The sequence below is a fragment of the Salvelinus namaycush genome, chromosome 16 (assembly GCF_016432855.1).
Source record: "Salvelinus namaycush isolate Seneca chromosome 16, SaNama_1.0, whole genome shotgun sequence".
In the NCBI taxonomy this organism is placed as follows: Eukaryota; Metazoa; Chordata; class Actinopteri; order Salmoniformes; family Salmonidae; genus Salvelinus; species Salvelinus namaycush.
In genome coordinates, this window is record NC_052322.1 from 34,682,443 (window position 1) to 34,696,947 (window position 14,505).

At 41.7% G+C, this 14,505-nt stretch overlaps 1 protein-coding gene across 2 annotated transcripts in view; it reads right to left on the bottom strand.

Annotated features, from left to right (window-relative positions):
* The window catches only part of LOC120061349 (zinc finger protein 704-like), a 47,185-nt gene that overhangs the window by 5,395 nt on the left and 27,285 nt on the right, over positions 1 to 14,505 (bottom strand). Inside the window, exons 3-6 of one of the 2 annotated variants that reach the window (XM_039011098.1) lie at positions 7,311 to 7,411; positions 6,008 to 6,293; positions 1,010 to 1,132; positions 91 to 218 (exon numbers count right to left, since the gene is read on the bottom strand). In XM_039011098.1, the coding sequence (XP_038867026.1) occupies positions 91 to 218; positions 1,010 to 1,132; positions 6,008 to 6,293; positions 7,311 to 7,411 (638 nt within the window). The remainder of the gene's footprint in view (positions 1 to 90; positions 219 to 1,009; positions 1,133 to 6,007; positions 6,294 to 7,310; positions 7,412 to 14,505) is intronic. The other variant, XM_039011099.1, reaches the window with a different exon arrangement.

Sequence of the window (14,505 nt, forward strand, 5' to 3'; positions counted from 1 at the left end):
CACAGTTAGACTTTACACTACACTCCCTTGAAGTTGACAAATACACTCACAAAGGAAGGGTCCACACACACACACATACACTCTGAGTACCTGGTTCCTGGTGCTGATTTGGGCAGGGGGGCTGTAGAGGGGGGTGTCTTGCTGATGGTAGTGTGTGTGTGAAGGGCAGGCTGTCTCTTCTCCCCGAAGCTCACCGTGCGGGTGTGAGTCAAAGGGCCCTGCAGGGGCAAGCACAGGTCAAAGGGCATTCTACCAATCAATCATAGCATAGCAGCAATCATTACGGCTTTCACCTAGTGCCCTGAGATTTTCCTGACCAGAAGAAATCTCGAGGACCTGATCCTAGTTCAGCCCTGAAGACAACAAGTCTAGATAGAAGACAACAAGAGGGACTGATCCTAGTTCAGCCCTAAAGACACCATGTCTAGATAGAAGACAAGAGGACCTGATCCTAGTTCAGCCCTGAAGACACCATGTCTAGATAGAAGACAAGAGGACCTGATCCTAGTTCAGCCCTGAAGACAACAAGTCTAGATAGAAGACAACAAGACGGACTGATCCTAGTTCAGCCCTGAAGACAACATGTCTAGATAGAAGACAAGAGGACCTGATCCTAGTTCAGCCCTGAAGACAACATGTCTAGATAGAAGACAAGAGGACCTGATCCTAGTTCAGCCCTGAAGACAACATGTCTAGACAGAAGACAACCCTCCAGGGCTATGAGGTAGAGGCAGACAGATGTAGAGGAAAGGAGGAGAAAACAGCTAGCCTGGCAGGAGTGGGGAAGAGAGAGAAGAAAAAAACATTGGGTCTGGGGGAGCAAGGGAGTGGGTAGAGAGGTGAGAGATGGGGGAGAGAGATGGGGTGGAGCGAAGAGGGAGATGAGAGGGTGAGAAATATGACAGGTGGAAGAGCAACAGAGTGAGAAAGGTAGAAGAGATGTGGGGAGTGATAAAACAGAGAGAGAACATGAGGATAAAGAGAGAAGGAGAGAAAGCAGCCTGCTCACCGGTAAGCCTTTAAAAATGACAGGAGATGACTGCCAGGACACACTGATCCCATCCCCATTCCCAATCCCATCATTCCCACCAACCTGCTCCGAACACACAGGAATACTCACAGGAGCAGTGGCCTGGAAAACATAGTACCACAACACAGTGAGAGACAGAGAGAGGTGGAGAGAGAGAGAGAGAGAGAGAGAGAGAGAGAGAGAGAGAGAGAGAGAGAGAGAGAGAGAGAGAGAGAGAGCGAGAGAGAGAGAGAGAGAAAGAGAGAGAGAGAGAGAGCGAGAGAGAGAGAGAGGGGAGATAGAAAAGGGTGGGGGAAAGAGAAGTAGGTGAGAGAAGGGATGAATGAGTGGAGGTAGAGGGAGGTTGATCGACAAAGAATGATCCAGAAAGAAAAGGGAGATAGATACTACACAGAGAGAAGATGGAGTAAAAGAGAAGAGACTAACTCCTCTAAAGAAACCTATTCATCTGGCGTGCAGCATTAAGCCTGTGTACAGCTCAGTTTCATGGACATTAATGACACAGAAACAGACCAGGGGAACCAAAACATTATCGTCAGGAAGTAGATGACAGCTACTTATCAGTCTCAGAGATGGCCAGTATTTCTGTTACATGTATTTGAAATATGTATTTCAATTACTTCTGAGTATTTTGTCATTTGTATTATACTGGGCTAAACTACAGTCGTGGCCAAAAGTTGTGAGAATGACACAAATATTAATTTCCACAAAGTTTGCTGCTTCAGTGTCTTTAGATATTTTTGTCAGATGATACTATGGAATACAGAAGTATAATTACAAGCATTTCATAAGTGTCAAAGGCTTTTATTGACAATTACAAGCTACTTAGTTATCACTTTTGCCTTATGGCAAGGTGCTCCATCATGCTGGAAAAGGCATTGTTCGTCATCAAACTGTTCCTGGATGGTTGGGAGAAGTTGCTCTCGGAGGATGTGTTGAGATCATTATTTATTCATGGCTGTGTTCTTAGGGAAAATTGTGAGTGAGCCCACTCCCTTGGCTGAGAAGCAACCCCACACATGAATGGTCTCAGGATGCTTTACTGTTGTCTTCTCCGGAGAAGCTTTTTTCTGGATGCCCCAAACAATCGGAAAGGGGATTCATCAGAGAAAATGACTTTACCCCAGTCCTCAGCAGTCCAATCCCTGTACCTTTTGCAGAATATCAGTCTGTCCCTGATGTTTTTCCAGGAGAGAAGTGGCTTCTTTGCTGCCCTTCTTGACACCAGGCCATCCTCCAAAAGTCTTAATCTCACTGTGCGTGCAGATGCACTCATACCTGCCTGCTGCCATTCCTGAGCAAGCTCTGTACTGGTGGTGCCCTGATCCCACAGCTGAATCAACTTTAGGAGATGGTCCTGGCGCTTGCTGGACTTTCTTGGGCGCCCTGAAGCCTTCTTCACAACAATTGAACCGCTCTCCTTTAAGTTCTTGATGATCCGATAAATGGTTGATTTAAGTGCAATCTTACTGGCAGCAATATCCATGCCTGTGAAGCCCTTTTTGTGCAAAGCAATGATGACGGCACATGTTTCCTTGCAGGTAACCATGGTTGACAGAGGAAGAACAATGATTCCATGCACCACCCTCCTTTTGAAGCTTCCAGTCTGTTATTCGAACTCAATCAGCATGACAGAGTGATCTCCAGCCTTGTCTTCGTCAACACTCACAACTGTGTTAACGAGGGAATCACTGACATGATGTCAGCTGGTCCTTTTGTGGCAGGGCTGAAATGCAGTGGAAATGTTTTTTGGGGATTCAGTTAATTTGCATGGCAAAGAGGGACTTTGAAATTAATTGCAATTCATCTGATCACTCTTCATAACATTCTGGAGTATATGCAAATTGCCATCATACAAACTGAAGCAGCAGACTTTGTGAACATTTATATTTGTGTCATTCTCAAAACCTTTGGCCACGACTGTACACTCCAATGTATTTTGAAACAAGATACTTCCTAAATCTGTAATTTGTATTTTCAAAATACTAAATACCTTTCTATACCATTTTTTATATATATATATTTGAGATACTTCAAAGTAGCCACCCTTTGCCTTGATGACAGCTTTGCACACTCCTGGCATTTTATCAACGTATTTCTGTATTTTAAAATACATGTATTTTGTAGTTTCTTTTCATACATTGATCTTTATGGTATTTTGTAATTGTATGTTGTGATTTTACCCATCCCTGGACAGTCTCTGGGTTACAAAAGGGTTATTCAGCTGTCCCCATAGGAGAACCCTGATTGGTTCCAAGTAGAACCCTCCTTGGTGCCAGGTAGAAAGGGTTCTAAACTCAGCAAAAAAAGAAATGTCCCCTTTTCAGGACCCTGTCTTTCAAAGATAATTTGTAAAAATCCAAATAAATTCACAGATTTTCATTTTAAATGGTTTAAACACTGTTTCCCATGCTTGTTCAATGAACCATAAACAATTAATGAACATGCACCTGTGGAACGATCGTTAAGACACTAACAGCTTACAGACGGTAGGCAATTAAGGTCACAGATATGAAAACTTAGGACACTAAAGAGGCCTTTCTACTGACTTTCTACTGAAAAACACCAAAAGAAAGATGCCCAGGGTCCCTGCTCATCTGCGTGAATGTGCCTTAGGCATGCTGTAAGGAGGCATGAGGACTGCAGATGTGGCCAGGGCAATAAATTGCAATGTCTGTACTGTGAGATGCCTAAGACAGCGCTACAGGGAGACAGGACGGACAGCTGATTGTCCTCGCAGTGGCAGACCACTTGTAACAACACCTGCACAGGATCGGTACATCCGAACATCACACCTGTGGGACAGGTACAGGATGGCAACAACAACTGCTCGAGTTACACCAGGAACCCTCAATCCCTCCATCAGTACACAGACTGTCCGCAATAGGCTGAGAGAGGCTGGACTGAGGGCTTGTAGGCCTGTTGTAAGGCAGGTCCTCACCAGGCATCACCGGCAACAACGTCGCCTATGGGCACAAACCCACCATCGCTGGACCAGACAGTACTGGCAAAAAGTGCTCTTCACTGACGAGTCGCGGTTTTGTCTCACCAGGGGTGATGGTCGGATTCGCGTTTATCGCCGAAGGAATGAGCGTTACACCGAGGCCTGTACTCTGGAGTGGGATCGATTTGGAGGTGGAGGGTCCGTCATGGTCTGGGGCGGTGTGTCACAGCATCATCGGACTGAACTTGTTGTCATTGCAGGCAATCTCAATGCTGTGCGTTACAGGGAAGACATCCTTCTCACTCATGTGGTACCCTTCCTGCAGGCTCATCCTGACATGACCCTCCAGCATGACAATGCCACCAGCCATACTGCTCGTTCTGTGCGTGATTTCCTGCAAGACAGGAATGCATGTGTTCTGCCATGGCCAGTGAAGAGCCCGGATCTCAATCCCATTGAGCACATCTGGGACCTGTTGGATCGGAGGGTGAGGGCTAGGGCCATTCTCCCCAGAAATGTCTGGGAAATTGCAGGTGCCTTGGTGGAAGAGTGGGGTAACATCTCACAGCAAGAACTGGCAAATCTGGTGCAGTCAATGAGGAGGAGATGCACTGCAGTACTTAATGCAGCTGGTGGCCACACCAAATACTTACGCTCTTGACGCTAGGGGTCAGATATTTTTATTTATTTATTTAAATAACGTTCCCAAGGTAAACGGACAATTTCTCAGGTCCAGATCGTAGAATATGCATATAATTTACAGATTAGGATAGAAAACACTCCAAAGTTTCCAAAACTGTCAAAATATTGTCTGTGAGTATAACAAAACTGATTCTGCAGGCGAAAACCTGAGAAAATGTAACCCGGAAGTGATTTTTTTTATTTTTTTATCTGTGTTTCCTGGCCCGTCTTTCTTCCATTTAAAGGGGTATCAACCAGATTCCTTTTCCAATGGCTTCCTCAGGCTGTGACCAGGCTTTAGAGTTTCAGGCTTTTATTTTGAAAAATGAGCGAGAGTTTTCAAAAGTAGTCAGGTGTCCTCTGATTAGTTCCTGCGCGCGAGAGGGTAGCTCTCCATTTTCTTTTTCTCTCTTATTGAATAGGTTACGGTCCGGTTGAAATATTATCGATTATGTTTGTTAAAAACAACCTGAGAATTGATTATAAAAAACATTTGACATGTTTCTACGACCATTACGGATACTTTTTGGAATTTTCGTCGAACGGAACGAGGCTGTAGTTTTCTGAACATAACGCGCAACCCAAATGGCGTTTTTTGTTATAAAAGTAATATTTATCAAACAAAAATAACATTTATTGTGTAACTGGGAGTCTCGTGAGTGCAAACATCCGAAGATTATCAAAGGTAAGCGATTCATTTTATTGTTTTTCTGACTTTCGTGACCATGCTAATTTGGGGCTAGCTGTTCTAGCATTGATTGATACACTCACAAAAGCTTGGATTTATTTCTCTGTAAAGCATATTTTCAAAATCTGACACGATAGGTGGATTAACAACAAGCTAAGCTGTGTTTTGGTATATTTCACTTGTGATTGCATGATTATAAATATTTTTAGTAATATTTTGCGCCCTGCAATTCAGCGGTTGTTTATGAAAATGATCCCGTAAAAGGGATCCGTAGTGCAGAGAAGTTAATGTTACTTTTGATTTTGAACCCCCCTTTGTTCAGGGACACATTATTCCATTTCTGTTAGTCACATGTCCGTGGAACTTGTTCAGTTTATGTCTCAGTTGTTGAATTTTGTTATGTTCATACAAATATTTACACATGTTAAGTTTGCTGAAAATAAACGCAGTTGACAGTGAGAGTACGTTTATTTTTTTGCTAAGTTTACATGGAACCAAAAAGAGTTCTACCTGGAACCAAATGGTTTCTACATAGAACCAAAAGGGTTCTCCTATGTGGACAGCTGAAGAATCCTTTTAAGGTCTAGATAGCACCGTTTATAGCAACAGAGAGTACCGTAGCCACTGGAGAATAAGGTGTATGAACGTGCATGACTGTTCTTACCTGGTATGCGTGGTCAGTGCGAATATGGCAGAGCGCGGAGGGAGCTGATTGGCTGAGCAGGGTGGGGGCGTGGCCATGTGTCCCCCTCATGGCGATGTGGGAGGGCTCAGAGCGAGGGAGACAGGCGGTGATGGAGACAGGTGGGAAAATGGGGGGAGGGCCGGAGGTGGTGGGGGAGGTGGGCGTGAGGCTGGATAAGCCCTCTGATAGGCTGTCCATGTTGACCTCGATCTCCGAGTAGTAGAAGTCCTCCTCTCCGTCGCTGTAGTCCGAGTCGCAGTTCCGCCTGCATCGCAGGAGGGTGACATACGTGAAGTAGCTTATAATGAAAGCTTATAATGCCTTATAATCACATTCATTGCCCATCATATATTCAGTCAATATACCACCTCATAATACTCTACAGCTGCATTAATAAGGTGTTATGAAAATGCTTATATGGCATTTTAATTCTTCATACCAAGCCACTACAAGCTTTATAATGAGGAGCTGAGTCTTCTCTAACCAGCAGAGGGCAGTGATACACAGGCCTCAGAGCCACTGAGATTATGGACTTGATTGGTCAAAGCCTTTAATGACTGACAGAGAGTGCAGGATAGCAACAGGAGGCTATAAAAACACACCAGCGAAACCTCCTCATGTGTTGATATGCTTCCCTCCTCCACCCTGCTTCCCTTTGTAAGTGGATCCTAGACTAACAAACCTAATCATATTAACAAGTCATAACAAACAGAGCCCATGGAGAGACAGAGCTTCCAATGTAGCACATACTCCACAATACTAGCTCCTCACTGATAGTAGATATTCTGACCAAACTTCAGCTAATAGAGTGAACTGTATTATATCTGGTATTTCGTATGTTATTAGGATCCCCATTAGCTGTTGCGAAAGCAGCAGCTACTTTTCCTGTGGTCCACACAAAACATGAAACATGACATAATACAGAATATTAATAGACAACAGCTGAAGGACAGAACTACATCAATTTAGCTATGTAGCCTACATATCAATACATACACACAAACTATCTAGGTCAAAGAGAGGCGTAGTGCTGTGAGTTGTTATGCCGTGAGACGCTGCTTTATCTGTTTTTTGAAACCAGGTTTGCTGTTTATTTGAGCAATATGAGATGGAAGGGAGTTCCATGCAATAATGGCTCTATATTATAAATATCTGCTCTCTTATTGGTCCTCATGTGATCTGAGTGCAGTGATTGGTTACAACAATTACCCATTCAACAATTGTGATTCCATATCTACAGCAGTTGACCTGTATCTGGCTCTGTGGTTGATTGGTGCCTTACCCCAGGTGGACGGTTCGGATGTGTCGCTGGATCCCTGAAGAGGTGCTGAGGACCTTTTCACAGTTCTTCCACAAGCACTTGAACATCACTTTCATGGAGTTCTGAAACACAACATAGGAGAAAACAGTGGAGTCAGTGCTATTGTAATGATCAGACCTAGGATCAAATACTATTTCAGGTATTTCCATTAGTTTTCAATACATTTCAAAACAAGTATACAGACAACTTTTATTTGAAAAAACAAGTAGTTGAAAATCAGAATGCATTTGGAAATACACGTGGAAATACACTTCCTCAAATACACTCCCATGCAAATAACCCAGGTATTAAAAAATATAAAAGTATTTAAAAATACCTTCAAATAAAATTTGGTCAACTATTTATTTTCTCTCACAAATAACCATTAAAATACACAAATAAAAGTAGGCTACTTGTTTTGGCATGTATATTTGAAAATACTTAAATACACAGGAAAAAATATTTAAATAAGGAAGACTACGCTGATTCCTCCCATATGTATTATTTTGTAAATATACTGAAAAGATATATAAACACAAAATGAAACAATTTCTGAGATTTTGAATGTAAAGAAATTTGTCAATTTCAATAAATAAATTAGGCCCTAATCTATGGATATCCCATGAAAGGCAGGGGCGCAGGCCCATGGGTGGGCCTGGGAGGGCATAGGCCCACACACTTGGGAAACAGGCCGACCCACAGGGGTGGGCCAATCAGAATGAGTTTTTCCCCACAAAAGGGCTTTATTACAGACAGAAATACTCCTCAGCCAAATTCTCTAAAACAATGTTGGTGGCAGCTTATGGTAGAGAAATTAACATCAATTATCTGGCAACAGCTCAGGTGGACATTCTTGCAGTCAGCATGCCAATTGCACGCCTCAACTTGAGACTTCTGTGGCATTGTGTTGTGTGACAAAATTGCACATTTAAGAGTGGCCTCTTATTGTCCTCAGCACAAGGTGCACCTGTGTAATGATCATGCTCATTAATTAGCTTCTTGATATACGACACCTGTCAGGTGGATGGATTATTTTGACAAAGGGTCAAATGCTCACTAACAGGGATGTAAAGACATTGTGCACAACATTTGAGAGAAATAAGCTTTTTGAGCGTATGGAACATTTCTGGGATATTTTATTTCAGCTCATGAAACATGGGACCAACACTTTACATGTTGCACTTATATTTTTGTTAAGTGTACATTTTGTTAATAGTTCACAAAAGTGTATTACAACGTACTGGCCGCCTACTCGTCTTCTTTCTTTAAATAACAAATACTCAAATACACATGCATTTGAACCCGGGTCTGGTAGTGATTGAGGGGGAACAACAAGAGTGGGGCTTGAATCAACAACCCTGTGGTTATGGGGAGTGTGCACTACCACCTGTGACAAAAAGGTTTAGATCTCCTAGCAGAAGCTGTGATCCACTCACACACTGGAAGGATACACAGAGAGTGAGGTAACAAAAAGAAAAGGAAAAAGACCATTGGACCAGTACACAGACTATTAGACAAGCAGAAAAAGACCATTGGACCAGTACACAGACTATTAGACAAGCAGAAAAAGACCATTGGACCAGTACACAGACTATTAGACAAGCAGAAAAAGACCATTGGACCAGTACACAGACTATTAGACAAGCAGAAAAAGACCATTGGACCGGTACAAAGACTATTAGACAAGCAGAAAAAGACCATTGGACCAGTACACAGACTATTAGACAAGCAGAAAAAGACCATTGGACCAGTACACAGACTATTAGACAAGCAGAAAAATACCATTGGACCAGTACACAGACTATTAGACAAGCAGAAAAAGACCATTGGACCAGTACACAGACTATTAGACAAGCAGAAAAAGACCATTGGACCAGTACACAGACTATTAGACAAGCAGAAAAAGACCATTGGACCAGTACACAGACTATTAGACAAGCAGAAAAAGACCATTGGACCAGTACACAGACTATTAGACAAGCAGAAAAAGACCATTGGACCAGTACACAGACTATTAGACAAGCAGAAAAAGACCATTGGACCGGTACAAAGACTATTAGACAAGCAGAAAAAGACCATTGGACCAGTACACAGACTATTAGACAAGCAGAAAAAGACCATTGGACCAGTACACAGACTATTAGACAAGCAGAAAAATACCATTGGACCAGTACACAGACTATTAGACAAGCAGAAAAAGACCATTGGACCAGTACACAGACTATTAGACAAGCAGAAAAAGACCATTGGACCAGTACACAGACTATTAGACAAGCAGAAAAAGACCATTGGACCAGTACACAGACTATTAGACAAGCTGAAAAAGACCATTGGACCAGTACACAGACTATTAGACAAGCAGAAAAAGACCATTGGACCAGTACAAAGACTATTAGACAAGCAGAAAAAGACCATTGGACCAGTACACAGACTATTAGACAAGCAGAAAAAGACCATTGGACCAGTACACAGACTATTAGACAAGCAGAAAAAGACCATTGGACCAGTACATAGACTATTAGACAAGCAGAAAAAGACCATTGGACCAGTACATAGACTATAAGACAAGCAGAAAAAGACCATTGGACCAGTACACAGACTATTAGACAAGCAGAAAAAGACCATTGGACCAGTACACAGACTATTAGACAAGCAGAAAAAGACCATTGGACCAGTATATAGACTATTAGACAAGCAGAAAAAGACCATTGGACCAGTACATAGACTATTAGACAAGCAGAAAAAGACCATTGGACCAGTACATAGACTATTAGACAAGCAGAAAAAGACCATTGGACCAGTACATAGACTATTAGACAAGCAGAAAAAGACCATTGGACCAGTACATAGACTATTAGACAAGCAGAAAAAGACCATTGGACAAGTACATAGACTATTAGACAAGCAGAAAAAGACCATTGGACCAGTACATAGACTATTAGACAAGCAGAAAAAGACCATTGGACCAGTACATAGACTATTAGACAAGCAGAAAAAGACCATTGGACCAGTACATAGACTATTAGACAAGCAGAAAAAGACCATTGGACCAGTACAGACTACTAGACAAGCAGAAAAATACCATTGGACCAGTACATAGACTATTAGACAAGCAGAAAAAGACCATTGGACCAGTACAGACTATTAGACAAGCAGAAAAAGACCATTGGACCAGTACAGACTATTAGACAAGCAGAAAAAGACCATTGGACCAGTACAGACTATTAGACAAGCAGAAAAAGACCATTGGACCAGTACAGACTATTAGACAAGCAGAAAAAGACTGTTGGACCAGTACAGACTACTATACAAGCAGAAAAAGACCATTGGACAAGTACAGACTACTAGACAAGCAGAAAAAGACCATTGGACCAGTACAGACTATTAGACAAGCAGAAAAAGACCATTGGACCAGTACAGGCTACAAGACAAGCAGAAAAAGACCATTGGACCAGTACACAGACTACTAGACAAGCAGAAAAAGACCATTGGACCAGTACATAGACTATTAGACAAGCTGAAAAAGACCATTGGACCAGTACATAGACTATTAGACAAGCAGAAAAAGACCATTGGACCAGTACAGACTATTAGACAAGCAGAAAAAGACCATTGGACCAGTACAGACTATTAGACAGGCAGAAAAAGACCATTGGACCAGTACAGACTATTAGACAAGCAGAAAAAGACCATTGGACCAGTACAGACTATTAGACAAGCAGAAAAAGACCATTGGACCAGTACACAGACTATTAGACAAGCAGAAAAAGACCATTGGACCAGTACACAGACTATTAGACAAGCTGAAAAAGACCATTGGACCAGTACACAGACTATTAGACAAGCAGAAAAAGACCATTGGACCAGTACACAGACTATTAGACAAGCAGAAAAAGACCATTGGACCAGTACACAGACTATTAGACAAGCAGAAAAAGACCATTGGACCAGTACATAGACTATTAGACAAGCAGAAAAAGACCATTGGACCAGTACAGACTACTAGACAAGCAGAAAAAGACCATTGGACCAGTACAGACTACTAGACAAGCAGAAAAAGACCATTGGACCAGTACATAGACTATTAGACAAGCAGAAAAAGACCATTGGACCAGTACAGACTATTAGACAAGCAGAAAAAGACCATTGGACCAGTACAGACTATTAGACAAGCAGAAAAAGACCATTGGACCAGTACAGACTACTATACAAGCAGAAAAAGACCATTGGACCAGTACAGACTACTAGACAAGCAGAAAAAGACCATTGGACCAGTACAGACTATTAGACAAGCAGAAAAAGACCATTGGACCAGTACAGGCTACAAGACAAGCAGAAAAAGACCATTGGACCAGTACACAGACTTCTAGACAAGCAGAAAAAGACCATTGGACCAGTACATAGACTACTAGCCAAGCAGAAAAAGACCATTGGACCAGTACATAGACTATTAGACAAGCAGAAAAAGACCATTGGACCAGTACAGACTATTAGACAAGCAGCAAAAGACCATTGGACCAGTACAGACTATTAGACAAGCAGAAAAAGACCATTGGACCAGTACATACTTTTAGACAAGCAGAAAAAGACCATTGGACCAGTACAGAGACTATTAGACAAGCAGAAAAAGACCATTGGACCAGTACACAGACTATTAGACAAGCAGAAAAAGACCATTGGACCAGTACACAGACTATTAGACAAGCAGAAAAAGACCATTGGACCAGTACGCAGACTATTAGACAAGCTGAAAAAGACCATTGGATCAGTACACAGACTATTAGACAAGCAGAAAAAGACCATTGGACCAGTACAAAGACTATTAGACAAGCAGAAAAAGACCATTGGACCAGTACACAGACTATTAGACAAGCAGAAAAAAACCATTGGACCAGTACACAGACTATTAGACAAGCAGAAAAAGACCATTGGACCAGTACATAGACTATTAGACAAGCAGAAAAAGACCATTGGACCAGTACATAGACTATTAGACAAGCAGAAAAAGACCATTGGACCAGTACACAGACTATTAGACAAGCAGAAAAAGACCATTGGACCAGTATACAGACTATTAGACAAGCAGAAAAAGACCATTGGACCAGTACACAGACTATTAGACAAGCAGAAAAAGACCATTGGACCAGTACATAGACTATTAGACAAGCTGAAAAAGAACATTGGACCAGTACAGACTATTAGACAAGCAGAAAAAGACCATTGGACCAGTACACAGACTACTAGACAAGCTGAAAAAGACCATTGGACCAGTACATAGACTATTAGACAAGCAGAAAAAGACCATTGGACCAGTACATAGATTATTAGACAAGCAGAAAAAGACCATTGGACCAGTACAGACTATTAGACAAGCAGAAAAAGACCATTGGACCAGTACATAGACTATTAGACAAGCAGAAAAAAACCATTGGACCAGTACACAGACTATTAGACAAGCAGAAAAAGACCATTGGACCAGTACATAGACTATTAGACAAGCAGAAAAAGACCATTGGACCAGTACATAGACTATTAGACAAGCAGAAAAAGACCATTGGACCAGTACATAGACTATTAGACAAGCAGAAAAACACCATTGGACCAGTACATAGACTATTAGACAAGCAGAAAAAGACCATTGGACCAGTACATAGACTATTAGACAAGCAGAAAAAGACCATTGGACCAGTACACAGACTATTAGACAAGCAGAAAAAGACCATTGGACCAGTACATAGACTATTAGACAAGCAGAAAAAGACCATTGGACCAGTACACAGACTATTAGACAAGCAGAAAAAGACCATTGGACCAGTACATAGACTATTAGACAAGCTGAAAAAGACCATTGGACCAGTACAGACTATTAGACAAGCAGAAAAAGACCATTGGACCAGTACACAGACTACTAGACAAGCTGAAAAAGACCATTGGACCAGTACATAGACTATTAGACACGCAGAAAAAGACCATTGGACCAGTACATAGACTATTAGACAAGCAGAAAAAGACCATTGGACCAGTACATAGACTATTAGACAAGCAGAAAAAGACCATTGGACCAGTACATAGACTATTAGACAAGCAGAAAAAGACCATTGGACCAGTACATAGACTATTAGACAAGCAGAAAAAGACCATTGGACCAGTACATAGACTATTAGACAAGCAGAAAAAGACCATTGGACCAGTACATCGACTATTAGACAAGCAGAAAAAGACCATTGGACCAGTACATAGACTATTAGACAAGCAGAAAAAGACCATTGGACCAGTACATAGACTATTAGACAAGCAGAAAAAGACCATTGGACCAGTACACAGACTATTAGACAAGCAGAAAAAGACCATTGGACCAGTACACAGACTATTAGACAAGCAGAAAAAGACCATTGGACCAGTACACAGACTATTAGACAAGCAGAAAAAGACTATTGGACTAGTACATAGACTATTAGACAAGCAGAAAAAGACCATTGGACCAGTACATAGACTATTAGACAAGCAGAAAAAGACCATTGGACCAGTACATAGACTATTAGACAAGCAGAAAAAGACCATTGGACCAGTACATAGACTATTAGACAAGCAGAAAAAGACCATTGGACCAGTACATAGACTATTAGACAAGCAGAAAAAGACCATTGGACCAGTACATAGACTATTAGACAAGCAGAAAAAGACCATTGGACCAGTACAGACTACTAGACAAGCAGAAAAAGACCATTGGACCAGTACAGACTACTAGACAAGCAGAAAAAGACCATTGGACCAGTACATAGACTATTAGACAAGCAGAAAAATACCATTGGACCAGTACACAGACTATTAGACAAGCAGAAAAAGACCATTGGACCAGTACAGACTATTAGACAAGCAGAAAAATACCATTGGACCAGTACAGACTATTAGACAAGCAGAAAAAGACCATTGGACCAGTACAGACTATTAGACAAGCAGAAAAAGACCATTGGACCAGTACAGACTATTAGACAAGCAGAAAAATACCATTGGACCTGTACAGACTACTAGACAAGCAGAAAAAGACCATTGGACCAGTACAGACTATTAGACAAGCAGAAAAAGACCATTGGACCAGTACAGACTACTATACAAGCAGAAAAAGACCATTGGACCAGTACAGACTATTAGACAAGCAGAAAAAGACCATTGGACC